Here is a 20,667-nt window from a genome sequence, read left to right as displayed (position 1 = left end):
TCCTGGTGATCTGGGCTGCTTTTCCACAAATTCTGGCAAAAATAGCCCCCTGCATGTCTTCATGAGAGTAATACAAACTGCTGGTCACCACAGGGCATGCATGCTTCCAGGGAATTAGGAGTAAAGAGAAAATCAAAGCTGCTGTTGTTGCTGCTACATGACTGTATTTGTAAAGGCAAGACACATACCTGGCAGGTTGCTGATAACTAACAGTGTGGAAAGCAGGATCACATGAGGCTCTGGCAGACAAAGCCAGGCAAAAGAGCCTCAGGCTGTGGCACCACCCCTTGTTATGAAGCCAGACAATATAGTGTTAGCTATGCACCATGGCAACCAAATAAATAAAAATCTTTGGCATGGCAGTTCTCCACTTCATGTTTCACAGAAAGCAACAGCCCCAGCACAGCCACTCACACTTCCCTTCTTAGATATTCTGAAACATTTTCTGGAGGAGCCACGAGTCCTTGGGGGACTATTTGAGGAGCCTGAGCTACTTGGCCACCTAACCGAGTGAACTGTACTTAGATGCAAGTATCCGTCATTAGAGAGAGGGGTTTTTATTTCCTCTCTATGCTTAAATTGCTAATTCTGAAGCTAATTTTGATGGGGGTTCTGCAGCTGGCTAGTAAGGTAAAACAGAACAGCCCCAATGGCTCTTGGAAGTCAGCCGAAGGATAAAAGCCCTCAATTCCCAGGGATGTGGCAGAGTTGACGGCACCCAGCTACCAATAACAGTCTTCTGATGCCTGCCTCTTCCATTCACAGCTACTGGGTTTACTCCTATATTGCAGCAGTCCCCAAACACTTCTCTGAGAGCCCTGCAAACATGTGGGACCGGATGTGAGATCAATGGTAGGTGCTTTGCAAGCGGAATATCTTCATCTTCCTTTTCTTGGTAGGTCTCCTGACCTGCACCATCATGGCTGCTGGATACCTGTATGCTGTCTGCCTCTTTTCTCCCCTGTGTGCCCCCATCTGCTGAGTCTGACTGACAGCTATGCCAGAGCACAGAAAAATCCCTGGGAGCGACTTTGCTTCTGAAGACCGGAAGGTGCCAAGTCAAGTGCAGATCACACAGAACAGTGGGAAGAAGGGGTCTGCTTTTACAGTACTCCTGGGAAGTTGTCTTTGCCAGGCAGCCAAGTTCGAAAGCTGGAGGGATGCTGAGAAAACTCTGAGTCATATGAGCCTGCTTGGACTGGAGAAAATAATAGCAAAAGTAAACTTTTCTCAACAGATCACATTATTCCTGCCCCCAGGGTCTTTGGCAGCAAGCCAACGTCTCATGCTGGAGCCCAGCCCTCTGGCTGAGTATGTGCCAATGCCAAAGCCACGGTTTGCAGTTGCAAACACATATGGCTCTGACTGACTCTCTCCAGCTCCCTGCACGGTGCCAGTGCCCAGCTGTCAACTGCTACAGACAACCAATGGTGCAGCCAGTAGGCCCTTTCCCACCACACCAACAAGTCTGTTGCTTTGCCTCATCACAAAGCGAGGCCTTGGAAGGGCCAACAGTGCAGTCCAGCTCTGACAGGCATTTGTGGGGTGAAACCAGGCTTTGCCATGGGCCATGAACCCTGAACGCTGCCCAAATGGCCCAGAACATATCTCTCTGCCCACTCCCTATGGGCAGATGCAGCAGGCACTGACATTTTTCTTCCTGATCCTCTGCCCCCCTGCAAGCCTCAACAGTCAGAAATGAAACCCTCATTCCTCCTGTACTAACCTGCCTAGGCCTCAAGTGCTTCAGAGGATGTGCTTGAAGGCCTGCTGTCTGAGAGACATTTTTTTCCACTAAGACTACAGTTAAAATATACAGATATTCCTAACAATACATACAAAGCAAACATATACAAAAATCTGAACATATATATAAACCTGAATAGCAGTTTGCTTCCCCACTGAAATGGAAAGAAACTCAGTACTTTTTAACAGCACTTTCCATGGGAGAGGATTGTAACACTGAGGCACTACACATTAGTGACTTGCATTATTCACATTTAACTGGTATAAAGTGACTGGGTTCCCCCATCTCAATTTTCCAGCTCTATACCAGCAAGAGCAATGCAAGGGAAACACTGACAATCCTCTTTTTTGTGCTTCCCTAGAAGCAAATTTGCTACGTGGGTCTAGGACAGCATCCTCACAGAAGCATGTCCCATATCTGAGATTTTTAACATGGACAGGCTATTCTGCTAAATGCCACTGCCCTTGCTGGGCTAGGCAATGGTCTGTGTTAGGCAGGAGGCTACACCAAATACACAGCGTGGCCCCATGAGCTGCATAAAACCAGACAAGAGAAGGGAGAAAATGAGTCATGATACTGCAGCAATGCTGCGGCTGGCACCACTGAACATGCCATCCTCACCCCTTGAACGAACCTTCAGCTTGGTGCCAACCATCTATCTACGGTTCACCTTCTCCTGTCCTTTTGGTACACCTGGATCAGGCCCAACAGGAGTGCTCCCACGGGCTCCAGAGAACAGTGAAAACCAGCCAAGAAGGGTAGATTCTCCAGCATGGATCTGCTGCTCCCAGGCCTTTGCCTAGCAGATTCCCCATCTCAGGGTCTTTAGGGCATTACACAAAGTTAGACAGCATGGCAAAAGCCAGGAAACAACGAATTAATGGCCTACCTCAGGAAACAACTTATTCTTCCAACAGCAGCACCTCCAGACAAAGGTGAATTTGAAGCTGCAAGGCTTACAGGAAAACAGTTGTCCAACTATCTTTTCTATCCCCAGACTCCACACAGAGAATGGCAAGACTGGAAAATGCAGGCAGATCCACAGCAGGCAGGACAGAACCAGTCACTAGACTCTGCTGATATAAATCCAACTATTGTCACTAAATGTGGCAGATTAATACTAAAATTTTCTCCACTGTGGAAATGCAGACAGTTGCCTCTGTCCCCATGCCAGGCTAGAAAGAGATCCTAGTCAGTTCTGCCTGAATGGACCATTCGGATCATCTGAGCTCACTTTTCATATAACATAGGCTGTAGAAACTTGCCCCATACCTTTGGGATCAATCCTACAGCTTCCTGAGAGGCTAGAGCAAATTGCTTAGGAAGTCAGACAGCTTTGGGGACTAGAACTTGGTTGCTCTGGACAGCTACTGCTTCCCATTCCTCAGCCAGCACCTTCTCCCCTGGCCATTTCAGACCACAGGAGCAGTAATGGGATGTGCACATATGTCATCGAGGGTTTTTTCAAAGTTGGCTTCATCTCATGCAGCACAACCAGTAGATGGGTACAGAGCCTACTGCGAACATCAGTGCAGGTCACCTGAGTCCTTCCCATTGGGCTAAGCCATGCTGATTGCACCTGCTTTGCCCAGCCTCAGCTCCCTACAGCTTTCATAATACTTCTGCTGTCACATTGCCAGTCCAAAAAAACTGCCACGCATCATGTGGGTGGTTTACACCACGATCCTGCAAAACACCTCTACAAGGGTGCTCAAAAGCTGGACTCGGTGGCTGTCCCTGCAAAGGAAACTCTTGGGTGAGAGACCCCAAACAAAGATGAAACACCCTTTCTCTGACAGTGAGACACAGGCCTAGGGGTGGTGAGCTCAGGCCTTTGCAAGTGCAAAGAAAGCTGTCAGGTGGAAACGAGAGGGATTCACACTTTCCCCGCCACTTTGGAGGGGAGAGGGCTGCTCCTGCACCTCAGAGCTTGCTGGGAGGCATGAAGCTTCTCATCTCATTGGCCATATCTTTTGAAGGAAAACTCCTTGTTCTAATGGCAAAGCTGCTTTAGTTCAACCCAGGGCTGGGCTGGGCATCGTCTTCACTGGGCTCTGCTCCCACACTAGAGAACACCTCCTTCAGTGAAAAAGATGGTAAAACAGCACCACCCGTAACCAATAGGTTGGAAGAAAGCAAACAGAGAGGTGCCCTTTGCTTATAACTCACCTCTCCAGAGCAAGCTCTTGGCAGTGCCAGAGGGTGCAGCCAGCAGCATGTGCTCTCGTACCGAGAGACTGGTGGCACAAAGCAGACACAAAGCTCTCAGCCTTCTCCCGGCAAAGAGCCACTAAGATCTTTGATTAGCCTCAGGTGGTCCCTGAGCTGCAAGTTCCACCCACTCCTGTGTTCAGATTAGTCCTGTGTGTCATGAGTCATTTATTAAGAGGAACCATGCAAACTGCCGTATTGTCCCTTGGCCACTAAAGGGCAGCAGGACTTCTTTGATTTCCACACTGTGTGACCATGGTCCCCAAAGTCTCCTGGTTTCACTACCAGGCTACGGCAGAAAGCACCATTCTCCATGCCTTGCCCTCCCAACCCTGGCAGCTTGTCCCCACCACTGAACAGAGCAGATAAAACACTGCAAAACAAGGTACAAAGCTCATCACTAGCACAGCAAACAGGAAAGCTCTCAGCCGTCCTCCTCCTCAATGACCAGCCTGGTCTGCCTGTGACTCGTCAGGCACAACAGTGAGAAGAAAAGGGAGAGAAAGTGCTGGAATAGCAGGGAGCAAAACCAGGCTGCAAACCCTGGATGCGTCTTACCATGCTGTTGGCTGGTTTGCTAGCATGTGCCTCCATCTGCTGCCAATACTTCTTAGATTCCTGCACAATATCTTCATGGGTCATTCCTGGGAATAAGGCAGAGACATGACTGAACTATCCTGCTTTGGTCAACGTAAGAGATGAAGGGAAGGGTTGCAGAGCTTCTGGCACTGGGGCTTGGGAGCTCTTGTGTGGCTGACAAGTCTTGACAGTCCCACAGGTAACTTATGCACATGGGTTGTCAGGGGACCTGACACCACCACAGAATGTGTTCAAGCACAGGCTAGGGAATCTCCTAACTCCAGCACTCCTGCTTTTTCGCTTGAGCCAGGCAAGAGGGGAAGAGTTCAGCCACCAGGGCTCACTCAGATCTGGTGCTCTGCTCAGGCTGCATGCAAAGGACACAAATGTTGCCGATTCTTGACTAGGAATTAAGACCTTGACCAAGTCTTTCCCCCAAACCCAAATCAACAGATCCCACCTAGGGCCCTGAAGATAATGGTTTGTTACTGTTGATCTACTGTATATCAGAGTTTTTGCCACTGGCATGGGAGATTACAGATATCCCACTGTCTGAGATATCCAGCCTCTCCAAGACCCCAGAAGTCTCATCTAATTCGTGCTGGGATTAATTAGCCTGTTACATACTTCTGGTTGTGTGTGGGGTCACCAATCAACAGTGAAGAGAAAATATGAAATTCAATCAAGACAAACACAAAGTGTGCCAAGGTAGCAAGGAAAGACAAAATGTGCAAAACCAACCAAGAAACAGCTGCTTGCACGTAACCTGCAGGGAAAGATCTACAAGGTCTCATGAATCAGCAAGGTAACATCAGCCAACAAACAAAACTATCAGAGATTATCTAAGGAATTAGCTCCCAATCAAATCAAGTGTTGAGGGAACAGCCCCTGCCAGCACAAACCCAGCTAGATGGGCACTAGGAATCTCAGAGCACTAAACAAGAGAAAAGTATGTAAGAGTAATAGAAACTCTGGCTGCTAATGGTGTGGATTGGCTCTGGTAGAGAAAAGCCATGTTATTTGAGTGCTATAAAGATCTGAGATGGCAGCCAGAAGAAACTGAGAAGTATCCTATAACTGTCAGCTGATGGCAACAAGTGGGGTGCTGAAGGCTGCCTTAATACAGCTCCCCTAGCACAGAGAGGCTATGAAGTCACTTGCTTTGTGTTCGCTAACAGCTTTTATTAAGGTGCCGTGTTCCTGAGGCATGGCACACAGATACAGTCCCTGATGTGGGAGCCCATATATTTCAGGCGATGGGGGACTACATGTGGCCAGCCCTGATCTGTACTTAGGGGACAAAAACTACAAGTCTGGGAAAACCATATAGAGAGTTAAAATGTGGCACTGGATCTCGAAGGAAAAGGGCCAAAGTAACCTCCATCTTCTCTGTTTTGCACACCTGTGCTGTGATCCTGGGGGTTCAGAACCAATGGCAGAACTGTATGCAGCTCTTGACAAAGAACTGAATTTCAAATTAAGTCCTCGGCATGTGACTGCCTTCTCCAGCTCCCAGAAATCCAAACTAACTCAACAAGGTCTAGAAATGTCATGCTTGGAAAAAAACCCTCCCGAAGATGAAAGGTTGTTTTCTAATACCCCATCTCCACAAAGCATGAATTGTCCCAAAGAGATGCTCTGAGAATTAAAAATCCCATGTGTTGACTACTTGTAACATTTTAGCATCTTTTGCAACATCATTGGTGAGGACAAAGACTCTGTGACTCCCACTGCTGGAAGAAGATAGCACAGTATGTTTGTGAACAGATGCAGTGAGCCAGGAAACAGTCCTGCCCTCCCACATGTTCAGCTCATGAGAACCTTTTCTCTGCTAGTACAATCCTTTATCACCAGGAACAATGCCACATGCCTTGTAAAAGCTCAAGTGTCTGTCTAACACAGCAGCCCACTGACTTAGAAATGGAAGATGCTAAGAATGACGCCCTGTTCCCATGCTTTCAGAGAAAATGGTGCCCAGGCCAAGCCCTCTGCTGCAATGTTAAAGCCTTCCCAGAGACTGGCCACAGCTACCTTTTGTCTCTATTTTCATAACCAGGGCTACAGTTAGGTAATAAACTACCAGCCCAGGAAGGAAAGCTCACAAGGAGAGCAGGCAGATATATATAACTCTGCGGAAAAACAAAAAGATGATGGTGCTCGGATTGTTAGAAAAGATGGGAATAAACACAAAGCCTACCGATCACCTTTGCAAGTAAACTCATAACTTGTTTCATCTTCTCAGCTTCCCCTTTGGAAGTCACTCATTCAAGGAAAGAAGGCAAGAGCAAAAATCTAATCTATCTATTTCTCTTACAGGCTGAAGAGGAAGGGAGAGAAGAAACTTCCTTTTTTATGTACAGGGGGAGGGGAAGACAGCAAGGTGCCCAAAGTACTACAAGCAATCTCACAAGCATTTAGGCAAGTAGTCCTGGCCTACGGCTCTCAGGCAACATGTTGCCTGAGAAACTGGTGTAACTTAATTCTCTGTAGCCACAAGTAAGTGAGGCCAAACAGGAAGAGTAAAAGACGGCATCTGCCACAACATCTCATTTGTTCATCATTGTCACTCACAAGCCAAGCCGAGGCAGAGGACTGTACTGAAGTACAGTAGCAGGCACTTAAACAGTACGTGAAAGAAGCTGCCCCCAATTAAAGCAAGGAATGGCGAGAAGCATTCGTAACACCTTTTCTCTCTGAAGTGCTCCAATTACCATGCTGGGGCCTGCACTAAACAAGATGTCACAGTGAAAAAAGATCCGAGTAGCATTGTGGGTGGACCAACAAAAGCATCTACTCAGTCAACAGCAGGAGAAATCCTCGAGCGTGTCAGAGAGAGAAGACTGAAATTACTGGATATAGTGTCATTATATGAGTGACCTGAATATCATTTCTGTAATAGCCTCTTCAGAGGCAGTTTGTCAAAGGCTTTTTGGGAAAGGCAAAGTATCTTGTCATTTCCCACTCTTGGTGAACTTGTTCAGAGGAATTGGAGAGGCACAGTTTTCTTTTTATAACTGCTTTGTCACCTATGAGTTCTATGATTCTCACTGGGCCAGACTTTCATCCAGGGGCACAACTGCTATTTAGGGCCTTCCACAGGATTTAAACACCAAAACACCTTTGGTTATTCAGCTCTACCTAACAATCATTTCAACTTATGCAGCTAGTCCCAAAGGTAAGGTTTCCCAGTTTGCAATTTACAGTAGCACCAGTAGAGGGACAAAGAGCAAATTGTCTCACAGAACACCTGGGCCCTGTCTCTATCTCAGAGATGAAGTACATGTACACGAGAGTAACAGCTTTTCAGTGCTCCCAAAACACCCTGTTTCTCTCCCAGCTGGTCCCATGCACACGCTGGAGAAAACTTGGGTATATGCACCACCAGCCCTGCACCCAGAGCCACACTCACCTGAATATTGCTGCAGCAGCCAGACCTTGAGCTCGATGAAACTATGAGCAAAGTGGCAACTGTCCTCCCGCAGGCAGCCATAACGCACCTCGTGTCGGCACACGTCGAACTGGAAGTGCTCTTGGAACTGGCGGATCTTGGAGTACTTCAAGGAGGTGGAACGCACAATGTGGACTAGACACCTGCAGCCAAGCCGGAGAAATATGAAGCATCAGTGGACTGAATCTTCACCCCTTCCTCCTTACATCTGACTTCCACACATTCAACCGGGCAGGCAACAAATACAGAAAAATCAATGCTGGCAGAGGTGAACTCCCACTGCAAAAACCAAACTCCTTCCTGCCCCCTCTGTAGCAAGATAGATAGATATTTTCAATCTCCCCAGCCTACAGGTGATGTCCTGCTCAAGTTCAGAGATAAGACACATTTCAAAACATGCAGCAAAGACACCAACTCATCTGGCTCAGGAAGTCCCCAAGTCTCAAGTTGCCAGGAGCCAGAAGGGGTTGTATTACTGAGTACTTGACATGTTTCTTATACCCATTTTTCTAAACATTCATTACCAGCCAGTAAGAAGCAGGATCCAGAGCTAAAGGATCTTTGGTTTGACCTTTATGTAAAGGCCAAACTCAAAGCCAAATTAAGTCAATGGAAAACTTAGATTGACCCCAAAGGGCTTTGCTCATGCCTTAAATCCCTCAGCACCAGGAGCAAACATGCAGAGTGAAGCATACCACGCTATTTATCATGCTTTGAGCTGCCCTATGATGGGAACCCATGGGCAGAAAAGAAAGAAAGAAAGAAACCATGGCCCTGGAGTTAAACTGGCTGGACACATGAGAGATTGCTCCCATCAACACAAGCAATGTTCACTCACTTGTTGTCATGGAAACTGTGTTTGGCAGAAAGGTTGGAGCAGACAGATGGTGTGTCCTTGGTCCCTTTGCTGATAATCCGGGGTTTGCTGTCAAAGCAAATCTGAGAAGAGAAAAATTAGCATGCTGGGAAAATCTTAGAGAGAAGTGAACCAGAGTCATTTTGCTTGGGAGGGGAAGAAGAACCAGAGCCAGCCTATTCTAATGTTCAAAGTTAGAACAAGCCTGGTGAAAACTTAGTGGTAGGGCTTTAAAATATAGTAAGTGTATTTTTGGAAAAGTTTCAGGATAACATTTTTGGCTTATTCTCAACAATATTTTCCATTGCGGTTGGGAAAATTTTGGTCAGATCCACATATTCTTTCCCAGTTGGCCATCAGAGCAAGAACAAGGGAAACGATGGGGAGAAATGAAAGAACAGCCAGTTCACAGCAAGAGAACATGTCCCTTTACATCTAACACTGCCAGCCCGGGGAACTCACTGCTGCTGAGTGTTAAGAGAGAAAGAGCCAATCCTTCACCGATTCAGTCAGTGGCTCAGCAGTGGCTTACACCAGGATAACAGCAATGTATACCAGGCGGGAAGTTGTTGCCTTATGGGGTTCTGATTTTTTTAAAAAATTACACTTCAAAGCAATATCTCAAGATAGAAGAAAAGACAGGTAGTTAAACGCCATGTGGCTGTGTGCATCCCATTTAGCTGCAGAGGTAAGGAAGGAAACTATCTTCTTTTTCTTACACTACTGCATCCATCGCTCTTTGCCCTTCTGGAAGCAGGGCACTGGCTGCAACGTATCAACAGTCCAGATGCACACTGAGGAGACGATGAAGAGTGCCTGCTCCCTCCCCCTAGCTCTGTACCTCACAGAGGAAGGTGAAGATGCCCTGATGTTCCTTCAGGAGCTTGGCAATGGTGAGATTGCTCTGCTTGATCCCACCTAGCGGGTCAAAGAGGAGGTCACGGTTGAGGGTCCCCTTCCTCTCCTCAGTCCACACGTCGATCTCCTCCTGGTGGTACGCGAAGGTGCAGTTATCCCCGTACTTACAGTCCTGCTTGTTAAGCATATCTACAAAGCAACAAACAGCACACACCACCACACAGGGAGGGTGGCCCAGTCAGAAACTAAGCTCTCTCTCGTCTTCTCCCACTGCCCACACCTCACAAGAAGCTGAAAGCAAGAAAACAGAGGGTTGTTTTTTTTTTTTTTAAAAGATGCCCCTCACTCCCCCCCTCCCAAGTAGGTCTACACCAGGACACTTGGGGAAGTCAATCCAAACTAATGAACAGTAAAAATTTGAAGCAGATTCCATCTGTTGTGAAAACTGTTTCAAAATGGAGGCCTGCTTTAATTCAGTGTCTGGCCAGGGACACACTGTGGTTTAATCAACCCTTTTTGGGGTTTGCCCAAAAAGACTGGCAGATTAAGTTGCCCAGCACAGATGAGCCCTGTTATCTTGACTCTTGCATTCTCCCCACCTCATTAGGTGACACTGCCTCAGAGACCAGTTTGGTCACATCTTATGCACATACCAAGGGATGGGCTGGAGCAGAGGAGCAGGCAGAGAGAGCTTTTCCCAAGGCAGAATCAAAGCCCTGCCGGGGTGAGGGGGGGGGCTAATGATGGAAGAGGAAAACCCCAAAGGCAGCAGGTGATCCCCACTGGAAGTCCCCTCCCAGCCTTCACTGGCATGCACCTTACAGCCCCTGCCCAGCCACTGACAGCCCTATCCCCTCCAGATCACCTTTGCACAGGTAATAGGATCCTACAAAGTTGGTTTTGGTGGGGCGAGGACGGATCCTCTTCCAGGTCTTGTCTTCAGAGCTCTTCAGCCTGCCCAGCAGGATGTCCCGTTTGCACTTGTGCTCCAAGCCTTCCCGGTAGGTATAATCACCAGCCTTGGGCCCTGCAAGAGAGAAGGACCCCATCAGCTGGGGCAAGGGCAAACCCCAACCAGGGCTAATGCTCTGGGTGACACAGCAAATGCATTACCTGTTTTGGGGTAGCAGATATGACAGGCTTGTTTGAAGATGTGAGTGGATGCCAGGGGGTTCTTCACCAGCAGGGCTGTGTTGGGCATTACTGGTTCTGCCTGGGACAGTAGGTGCTCAGTGACTTTAGGAACAGCCGGGTGATTCACTCCACCTAGGCTGACCTGAAAAAAAACATATACCCCTCTCTCCTAAGCTCTGCAACCACATGGGTAAGAAAGACCCCCTTTCCAACTCTACACCCCATTCCAGTCTCCCAACAACCTTCCTCATTTTCACCCTCAAAATGTTGACATCTGAGATAACATCTCCAAAAGAGCTGCATGCAATTTTTTCAAAGATAACAATGTGGGACATTCTCTTCAAAGAGATGCCCCTTTCTTTCTCAGTAAGGGACAACAGTTTTCCACTGTCAGTCACGGAACACAATGGCCCTCCCTTCCCATTCCTTCCATCACAACCAGCTCTTCATTTGAAGACTCTCAATCTAACCCTACCCAAACCTGGGTGAAAAGAACCGCTTATCAAGTTAGTCTTCACGAAGCAGATGAAACTGAGAAGAACAGAGACCTTGCTCTACAGTGACATAATGGCAATAGCAGAATGACAGAAACCTGAGAAGAATAATTCTTGTTCCAAACTGGCTAACCAGGGAATAGCTCTCTCCCTTACCCTCCAGACTGGAGACAGGGGACAAGGGCAGAACACTACATCTGGAAAAGCCTTCTCATGGGGGCAGAGAGGAGCAAAGAATCTCACTAGTCTTAAGACGAAGCTGGCTTACAGTGCCTCATCCTTCAGTGCTATGCGGCTGCCAAACATATCAGGACACTGGCCTCCAAGACCCCCTGTTGATCCTACAACTGAATTTACATTGCCAATATGCTGGAGTTACAGATAAAAGATGGAACAAGTGTCTTTCTGCTGCCTCTGGGGAAGTCTTTACCTGCCTCGCCACAAGATGGGAGGCAACACTCACTAGGGCAGGTTAAGAAGAGGGGCCCAAATTACCTACATCACCCAAGTCACTACTACCTTGGCTCCAGGGCACCTTGGGACATCAGCATGAGGAAGCTGCTCACTCACCACGGGGGATGGTTTTTGGCTGCCAGGTGGGTGTCGCAGTTCCTGAGGGCTGGTTTCTTCTGGACAAATGAAGAGAAAAAGAAAATTCCACAAAACAAAAACAATCATTTCACTTTCAGAAGTTGTTCTACTCGCAGAAAGACAAACAACTGCTTGTGAAATCCATTTGCTTTATTTATTTCATAACTTTTTAGTATTTTTCCCCAAGCCATCCATCTAAGTCTTGAAAGAGTCCAGGAAGAACACTCTTGTCCTCCAAACCTCACTGAACCCATTTCCAAGCTGACTGCATTTCCAAGGCAGCAGCTCTGAGTTTGCCCAATCCTGAGGCAAATCTGAGCCTACTTTGAGGTGAGTGGCCAATCTCTGTTCCTCTCAAAATATTTTTGCTGGCAACATGCAATGTTGGGCATGACCCAGCCAAGAAGCTTGCCTTCCCTCCTGGGACAGGAAGGGACCTGCTCCTTAACCACCACCCCTGTACAGCTTGGTTCCTTGTGACATGAGAGTGCAGTGCCCCTTGTGACAGGACATCCACTGCCCTGAAACCTGGAATGGGAGAGACCTCCTAGACCTTAGCCTCTGCCATTCTGCCCACTGCAAGAAGGTCCTACATCACGTAAAACCCTTACCAGGATTTTGCCCGTTTGGTCCAAAATGATATAGAGTCATTTGGGGAGGGTAGAGGAATCACCTCATGGTCTAGCAAATTTTGCCAAGGGAAGTACCCTGGATACCAAACCAGGATTAGACCTCATTGTTCATCATTATATACCTTTGACATTCTTTTCTTCTCTGAGATTTCACACCCTGCATGTACTGGTTGTCTGGGATGACACACCCATAGACCTTCTCATTATCACTGAGCTGGACATATTCAGCTGCTCTGTCCAAGACAATTCTCTGCCCTCTACGATTTGTACTCCTGTTCTGCAGCACTGGCAGACAAAGGTGTATGACAGACTTCTCAGCGCTCAAGGAAATAACTTTGGCATGCATCCATAGATAAAACAGCACAACCTTCCCCCCTGCCCCACACCTACCAATGGCAAAGGAATCCAAGGCATCCAGCGACCCTCTAGTCCCAAAGGAGTCTAGGGCATCAAGCCGTGAGTCTGTGTAGGGGAGCAGATCCAGGGAATCCAGAGAATCTAAGGTGGAGCCACCACTTCCCCCCGGCGGGGGCTCGAAGGCATCCAGGACAGAGGAGGAGGAGAGCTGCTTGGTGGGATCCATCACCAGGCCGAAGGAGGCAGGTGGCAGTGGGGTGGAGACAGGGATGCTGGCTGTCACGACTGGGGGCAGCAGTGGGGTTCCCCCCGGAAACACAGGAATCAGCTGGGGCATCTCTGTTGGCAGGTTGGTGGGAATGGTGCCCTGAACCAGAGACTTCAGGGAATTGGGAAAGGGGAAGATAAACAGCATGTTAAAAATGAGGAGCAGAGAATGAGTGCACAGAGCACAGAGAGATCAAGAGGCTCCCACTCAAGAGCACACTGTATTATCTGGAGAAAAGGATGCCCAACAGCAACATCTGCCCGCCATCTTCCCACAGATCTTCCAATCTATCTACACTGCAAACAGTCTGCACCAAGGTCTCTGAGGAGGTGTCAGGCTACCTGAGCTAGTCAGTCTGCCAGGCAGCTCTGTGCTGAGCACTTGAAGCAGCTCAGGTTGAGCAACAGTACAGCTGAGCACACACAGCACGGAGGTCACAGTAATGACCATTGCTCTTGGCACCTCTCAGAAGAGCTTTTCGGCTCAAGAGGCTTCCTGCATGGATATGATTATATTGCTTTCAGACTCAAGCTGGCTCACAGAACTTCAGTAACACTGGCAACTAAAATCCAGCAAAAGCATCAATACAGATTGTCTCTACAGCACACAGACCTGCTTGAAGAGCTCAGGCTGAATGCAGCCTGCACAAAATACTAGGCAATTAGATCAGCTTTCCTGTTGCAGCACACTCATTTCTACCTTCACACCTGTTTCAAATCCACAGATACCAGGAGCCAGGGAGAAGGTGGTGATGGGTGAGGGCTACCTTGAGTACCTTTTGAGGGGCAGCTCCATGTAGCTGTATGTGCCACACAGCAAAGAAGGCTTGGAGGGGGCCTCTTTAGATACTCACAAGCCCGTTGCAGAAATAAAGGAAGGAGTGAATAAGTTTTGCCAGAGGAACAGCTAGGAGGAAAGAGTAACAGAGAGAGGCAGCATATACACATGCTCCAAGGACCTATTTGGAACAAAAAGCAAGCGACTCGTGCAGCGCCCACTCTTACTAGAGGGTACTGTGATCCCTCAGCGAGGGAGTCAAGGAGGGAGTCCAGTTCTTCCCCAATGATGTCACCATCTGTGAAGTCCTCCACGCTTTCAGGCACTGGCAGGGACACGCAGTCTGAAGATGGGAGCAAGCTGGCAGCAGGGAGTGAGGTAGGCAGGCCCTTCGCATCTGAGTCGGAGGGCAAAGGGGCCAACCCTTCGCTCATGGGGATGGAGGCGGCCACAGGAGCCGAGAGGCACTGCAGGTCCATAGAGCAGTCTGTGATGGGGGAGAAAGAGAGGGTCATCCAGGAGAGCCTCTTGCAGGGGGCAAGCAGAGTGTGGCCTGGCAAAAACAGTACTGCACAGCTCCATCAAGTCACAAACACCAAGAATGTCCAGCTTTCAGAGAGAAGGGACTCTGGTTTCAAGAGTTCTTCCCCTTTGATTTTGGTTCTCAATCTCCATTGGCTCATCAATAGACAAAATATGCTCTAAGGGTCAGTGCACAGACCCACTGTCATGATTTGGTGACCACATACAGCAACCACAAGTCAGCACAAAGCCTGTGGCTAATCAGTTACTGAATTTGCTATGGCCAGGACTGAAGGCCTGGGGCACAGAACCCAATTTCTCTGTAACCCACCATCTGGTGTTTTCTTTAACATTCCTCACTGATGCATTTGGTAGACATCACTGCCTTCTCTGCTCCTTGGAGCTTCAATATCCCAACTGAAAATTTGTTACCCACACACCCTCTCTGAACCCTCAGGCATCCTAAATCGCAGAAGATAAAAACACAAGGTGCTGCTGAAAAGAGAGGCAAAAAAATCGGGAGCTCAGACCAGTTTGTGCTGATACTGTGTCCCCAACAAACCTTGGCAGACTCGCAGAGCTGTCTTTACCCAAGTAAATTCCCTGCTCTTGAGTGCCTCCATATGTCTATGGGCGGCAGACTGCTACCCACACTGCCCCCAACATCTCAGTTAGCAAACGTCCCCTCCTGAACTTGTTTGAGCAAGAGTGGGGGGAATTTTTCCTAAGGCTTCCTTAGCTCTCTGGTGGAACACCACTGAAAAGCTAAGACGTTCCCAACATGCAAAATAAACCTCTGTTAAGTGAAGTTAAGGTTACAAGCACATGTTCTTCACAGAAGAGCATTTTATTCTCCAAAAAAATTATAGGTTAAAAAAAAAGTTCAAATGTTAGAAATTCCAGAAACGCAGCGTTATGTTTGCAGTTCTCAAACCAAGCACCCAAACTACCTTAATTCTGCCCCTGTGCAGATGTCCTGGAATAAAAGAACAGAAATCAGAAAAAGATGCTACCTGCTCCACCCATGTAGCAGTGGTTGCACTGTAGCTGTGATGGTCTAAGGCTATAAGCAAGACAAAAATTTGGAGGGAGAGGCAATAGCTTTTATGAGAGAAACTGGTTAAAAAAAAGAAAGAAACTAGACAAGCTTCTGAATACACAAATCTCAGTCCAACAAGAGATACTGCTTTCCTGTCTATACAAGCTCTGTTTTCTGAGCCACCATGAGAACTCAGTTATTCTCTTCCAACTCTGAGTGAGCAAGCCATGTTGCTGGCCTATACACTCCGTGTTCACTGACTAGGGACTATGCTGATGCCATGCTTAGAGAGAGCTCAGCAAATCCCCAATTCTTGCAAATCCCCAAGTCCTGAACAAAATGACAGCAGGAGCTGAGATACACATTGGAGCCACCTTACCTCTAACCCCGCCGGGAGCACCCTGCAGCCCCCTTCAACCTTTCCGCCTCCATTTGCCATGACCAGTGCATGTGGATGGGCAGGGGCAGCTCTGCACAGCCAAGGTCACTGTGCAAGGCACCAGAGGCCACGCTGTGACAAAAGGCAGGGGAAGCAGCTGGAAACGGCAAGCGACAAATACTGAATCCCTCTCCAGAATCTCATGAGTGTGATCAAATGAAAGCACATGTTGTATCTTAAGGGATCCAGCTCAGTTTTCCAGTGCTGCAGCAGGGCACATTTACCACAGGCAGCAGCTCAGAAGAAGGCCAGAAACCTCCCTGGTTATGCAGGCCAAGCTGTCCCTCAAATCAGGCTCAGCTCCGGTCTCATGCCCCCTTTGCTATGACTTCTGCTCTGCTCAGCTCATCTCCCTTCAGCACGGACTCCAGCTGGGCTCGGAAGCTAGTCATTTAGCTTCCCCTCGGTGCTGGCTTCATCACTGGTAGTTCAGCCAGATTTCCCTCAGTACAAAAGGACGGCTTGTGCCTTCCCATTTTTTCAGATGTTTGAATCCGGAGTACTGTCGAGATCCCTCCAGGGGCCAAGGAGTAGTTCAGGACACACTAGAAGGGCCAGGGAGGAGCAAAGGGGCTCACAATAACATGGCCTCAAAGGATCCAGAAGTTTCAACCTTCTCTGAGGAACGAATGAGGCTCTTCAGTTCCCAGTCAGACCGGGAAGCAGAGAGAGAGGCCCTCATGCACCCTAAGAGGCTAAAAGCCCTGAAAATCTGAAAGCATGGTAGAAAGGCACAGAGACATGGTATCCCCTGCACCTCAGTGCATGTGAAGGGCAAGGGGAAAAGAGGACCAACAGATTCCACAATGAACAAGGGGAAGAGCAGGGACGACTGTTTCCCTCTCTCTGACCATCCAAACCCTTGCTGCCCTTTCACAGAATCACAGAATCACAGAATCGCTGAGGTTGGAAGGGACCTCTGGAGATCATCTAGTCCAACCCCCCTGCTCAAGCAGGGTCACCTGGAGCACATTGCACAGGATCGCGTCCAGGCGGCTTTTGAATATCTCCAGAGAAGGAGACTCCACAACCTCTCTGGGCAACCTGTTCCAGTGCTCTGTCACCCTCACAGTGAAAAAGTTTTTCCTCATGTTAAGATGGAAGTGTCTGTGTTTCAGTTTGTGCCCATTGCCTCGCGTCCTGTCGCTGGGCACCACTGAAAAGAGTCTGGTCCCATCCTCTCGACACCCTCCCTTCACATACTTGTACACATTGATAAGATCTCCTCTCAGCCTTCTCTTCTCCAAGCTAAACAGGCCAAGCTCTCTCAGCCTTTCCTCATAAGAGAGATGCTCCAGTCCCCTAATCATCTTTGTGGCCCTTCGCTGGACTTGCTCCAGTAGTGCCACATCCCTCTTGTACTGGGGAGCCCAGAACTGGACGCAGTACTCCAGATGTGGCCTCACCAGGGCTGAGTAGAGGGGGAGAATCACCTCCCTCGACCTGCTGGCAACACTCTTCCTGATGCACCCCAGGATACCATTGGCCTTCTTGGCCACAAGGGCACATTGCTGCCTCATGCTTAACTTGGTGTCCACCAGCACTCCCAGGTCCTTCTCCGCAGAGCTGCTTTCCAGCAGGTCAACCCCCAACCTGTACTGGTGCCTGGGGTTATTCCTCCCCAGGTGCAGGACTCTGCACTTCCCTTTCTTGAACTTCATGAGGTTCCTCTCTGCCCACCTCTCCAGCCTGTCCAGCCTGTCCAGGTCTCTTTGAATGGCAGCACAGCCCTCTGGTGTATCAGCCACTCCTCCCAGTTTTGTATCGTCAGCAAACTTGCTGAGGGTGCACTCTGTGCCTTCATCCAGGTCATTGATGAAGAAGTTGAACAAGACTGGACCCAGTACTGACCCCTGGGGGACACCGCTAGCTACAGGCCTCCAACTAGACTCTGTGCCACTGATCACAAAGTCACTTTCAGCCACTTCCTCTCCAATCCCATCTCCTCCACTACCCCTCCTTTCCCATTCCTGCCTTTCTCAGGACTCCTCCATCTACTGATCCCACTCACCAGCCACCATGCCCATGTGTTATATACTCTTTTTCCAAAAAGCCCACGCACCTCCTGCACTCACCTAACATTTGTTTCAACTGAAAAAAAAACCAGCCGTCTTTGATGGGCAGGTCACAGGCACACACCTGCCTTCCTTCCCCACTCTCTCTTTCTGCCAGTGCTGTGACACTAAACCCCACATATTTTTATAAGCTCAGTGAAGGTCTTGTCCACCCATTCCCCCAAACCACCCAGCTCCTGCCAAAACTAGCAGAAAGCCTCTCGGGCCATGTCCACACTTTGTAGGTTGTTTGGCCACTTACCTGCCTAACTCAGAGAGGTAAGTACAGTGCTTTTAAAAGCCTTGTTTCTAGCTCTGCTTCCCAAAATGACAGCGATTCTCCAGTGCAATAGCTGGCCAAGGCCATGCTGAGGCAGATCTGAGCATTTACCTGTGCAGGGCAGGGCTGAGTGACTCAGTCAGCCTCAAGAAAAGCATGGGCAAAGGAGTTTCAGGAATTTGCATCTCAAAAAAGCCTTTGCTCAAATATGTTTGAATGTGGGACAGTCAAGGTACCCTGCATCCACAGCCCTCTTCACGGCACACCAAATCTGAGGGCAACGGGACGAAGCATAAGATAGTTTCAGTGTCTTTGAAAATATCTCCTAGCAGTAAAGCTTCTCTCTGCCTGAACTACACAGGAGCTGGCATGCTGCTCTTATACAAAATCCTGATTAGACAAAGAGCTTACTGGAAGCAGTCCTTCATCACTCTACAATAAAAGTCCAGTTCATCTTGGTACAGCAAGATGATGTGAAATACTCTCCTTGTTTCACCAAACTGGGTCTCATGATTGCACTCAGTTACTGAATTGGCATTCAAGAGAGAACTAACATGTTTTCTAAAATAGACATCAAAACACCCCAATTATGAAATTAGGGTCTTTCTATAAAAAGAGCAATAGCTAATGCAGTGGTAAATCTTCATACTTAACACTGCAGCTGTCTTTTAAAGGAGCAAAGACTGACGCGCTCCGAGGCACCATTTAAATGTGCCAGCACACAACGAAGGGCAAAACACAGCTTTCTACAGGGGCAGAGTTAAGGTCACTTGTTTTCCGGCATGAGAAAAGCAACCACGTATCCCCCATTCTGCTCCTTCTAGGTTCCTAACAGAGAACATGGCTCTCCTTGGATCCCTCCCAACTCCCTTTGATTTCCTCCATCTCAACTTCTTGGAGGACAGTATGCACGCAGCACACAAACAGTGGCCTACAACCTTAACTTCACTTTATCTGTATAGTTCTGGTTGGGAGTTTAAAGCAGAATCTCACTTTGCTGAGACCAGCTTTAGGAAAGCACCACTGGTGGGAGCCATGTACCTCAGCAGACTCTTTTAATTCCCAAAGGTGTCTCTCACTGGGCCTGGATGAAAAGCTTTTCTGTCAGAGGTACTAATAGGTAAGCATCTGCTTTGACTCATTTTTGCCTCAGACAGTGTCTCAGTAGCTGACCATGAATTTGGAAGAAGCAAGGAAAAAACATCTGAGTTAACAACAAGCCCACACGCATGAAGATGATGAACCTCTCAGACCTTCCAGCCTGGTCAGATACCTTACCGAAGCCACAAAAATCAGAGAGGAGAAATGTCTTTACCTGTTTCAATGTCATCTATCGAACCCAATCCATTGGAAGTGGTCTGCAAAGATGGTGTAGGGAAAGCAAAAAAAATTATCACCAGAAGTTCATCTTTTAAAAGATATTCACACTTCACAGATGACCCTTTACTACTCCCAAATGTCTCTGGCTCTTTCTTTTCCTTTATTGCCTCTTTCAGTGCAAGAGCCATAAAACCAACAAACTAAAAGCCCATTAATCCAAACAGCTTATTCATTTTTACCTCCAGCAGTGGCCAAACCCTGTTGCTGCACAGGAATACCAACTCTGCATAACATCCAACCATGTGAGCAAATCTGTACATAGAATTGGTTTTTTCACATGTGGATGAAAATACCATATCCCAAATCCCAGGACAAATCAATCAGTCAGTCCCATGCAGTGTGAGATCTGATTAGCCTGATCTTACACAACGCTCCTTTTCTTAGTTCACATATTTTGCAATCTAATAACCACAAACTTTTACAGCAAACTCAAAACAGGAAAAGGTTTTCGCCAAAACAACTGCTGACTTGGAGCTCCAGGCAAGGAATAAAATAAGCCCATATTTTACAGAAACATAAACAGGGGCAAGTATGCATGCTTTTGGCTTAAATTTATAAAGGTACTAGAAAAGCATTACATTCAAACTAATGCATCTACTGCAGTAGTTTTTGCAACCTATAGTTTTTGCAGTATTTTCACTTGTAGAAAGAAATATTTTCAAATCAAAAACTAGGCACAACTATAAAAGAAAGGTGACTTGTTCTGCTACAAAGATGCAAAGGCAGGTCACTGAACAGCGGCATGTAAATTGATTCTCTACTATCCCATCTTGTACCAAATGCCCATTTTTATGATTTTATAGTTTGTTTGTTTGCTTTAAGGAGAAATGACAAATACCAAATACCACGCAAAAACATCAAGGTTGTTTTTTGTTTGTTTGTTTGTTTTTTTGCCAATTGCAAAACAAGGAAATCAGCTATTCATTAGATTTTGGTTTAGTATTTGTACAGTGTCCTGCCCAAGCTGGATCTCCGTGGTGACAGGACAATCCAAAGAATAC

At 47.7% G+C, this 20,667-nt stretch overlaps 1 protein-coding gene across 10 annotated transcripts in view; it reads right to left on the bottom strand.

The window, feature by feature from the left end:
- The window catches only part of ZC3H7B (zinc finger CCCH-type containing 7B), a 55,647-nt gene that overhangs the window by 19,478 nt on the left and 15,502 nt on the right, over positions 1–20,667 (bottom strand). For 5 of the 10 annotated variants that reach the window (XM_026065040.1, XM_026065042.1, XM_026065041.1 and 2 more), the window contains exons 8-17: positions 19,602–19,644; positions 14,180–14,439; positions 12,941–13,286; positions 11,844–11,956; positions 10,813–10,975; positions 10,565–10,726; positions 9,683–9,888; positions 8,824–8,924; positions 7,947–8,128; positions 4,517–4,602 (exon numbers count right to left, since the gene is read on the bottom strand). In XM_026065040.1, the coding sequence (XP_025920825.1) occupies positions 4,517–4,602; positions 7,947–8,128; positions 8,824–8,924; positions 9,683–9,888; positions 10,565–10,726; positions 10,813–10,975; positions 11,844–11,956; positions 12,941–13,286; positions 14,180–14,439; positions 19,602–19,644 (1,662 nt within the window). The remainder of the gene's footprint in view (positions 1–4,516; positions 4,603–7,946; positions 8,129–8,823; positions 8,925–9,682; positions 9,889–10,564; positions 10,727–10,812; positions 10,976–11,843; positions 11,957–12,940; positions 13,287–14,179; positions 14,440–19,601; positions 19,645–20,667) is intronic. The other 5 variants (XM_026065037.1, XM_026065043.1, XM_026065035.1 and 2 more) reach the window with 4 other exon arrangements.

Source organism: Apteryx rowi, unplaced genomic scaffold (assembly GCF_003343035.1).
Source record: "Apteryx rowi isolate R43461 unplaced genomic scaffold, aptRow1 scaffold_223, whole genome shotgun sequence".
Lineage (NCBI taxonomy): Eukaryota > Metazoa > Chordata > Aves > Apterygiformes > Apterygidae > Apteryx > Apteryx rowi.
Note: the sequence above shows the minus strand (reverse complement) of the source record. Positions and strands in the feature narration are given on the sequence as shown.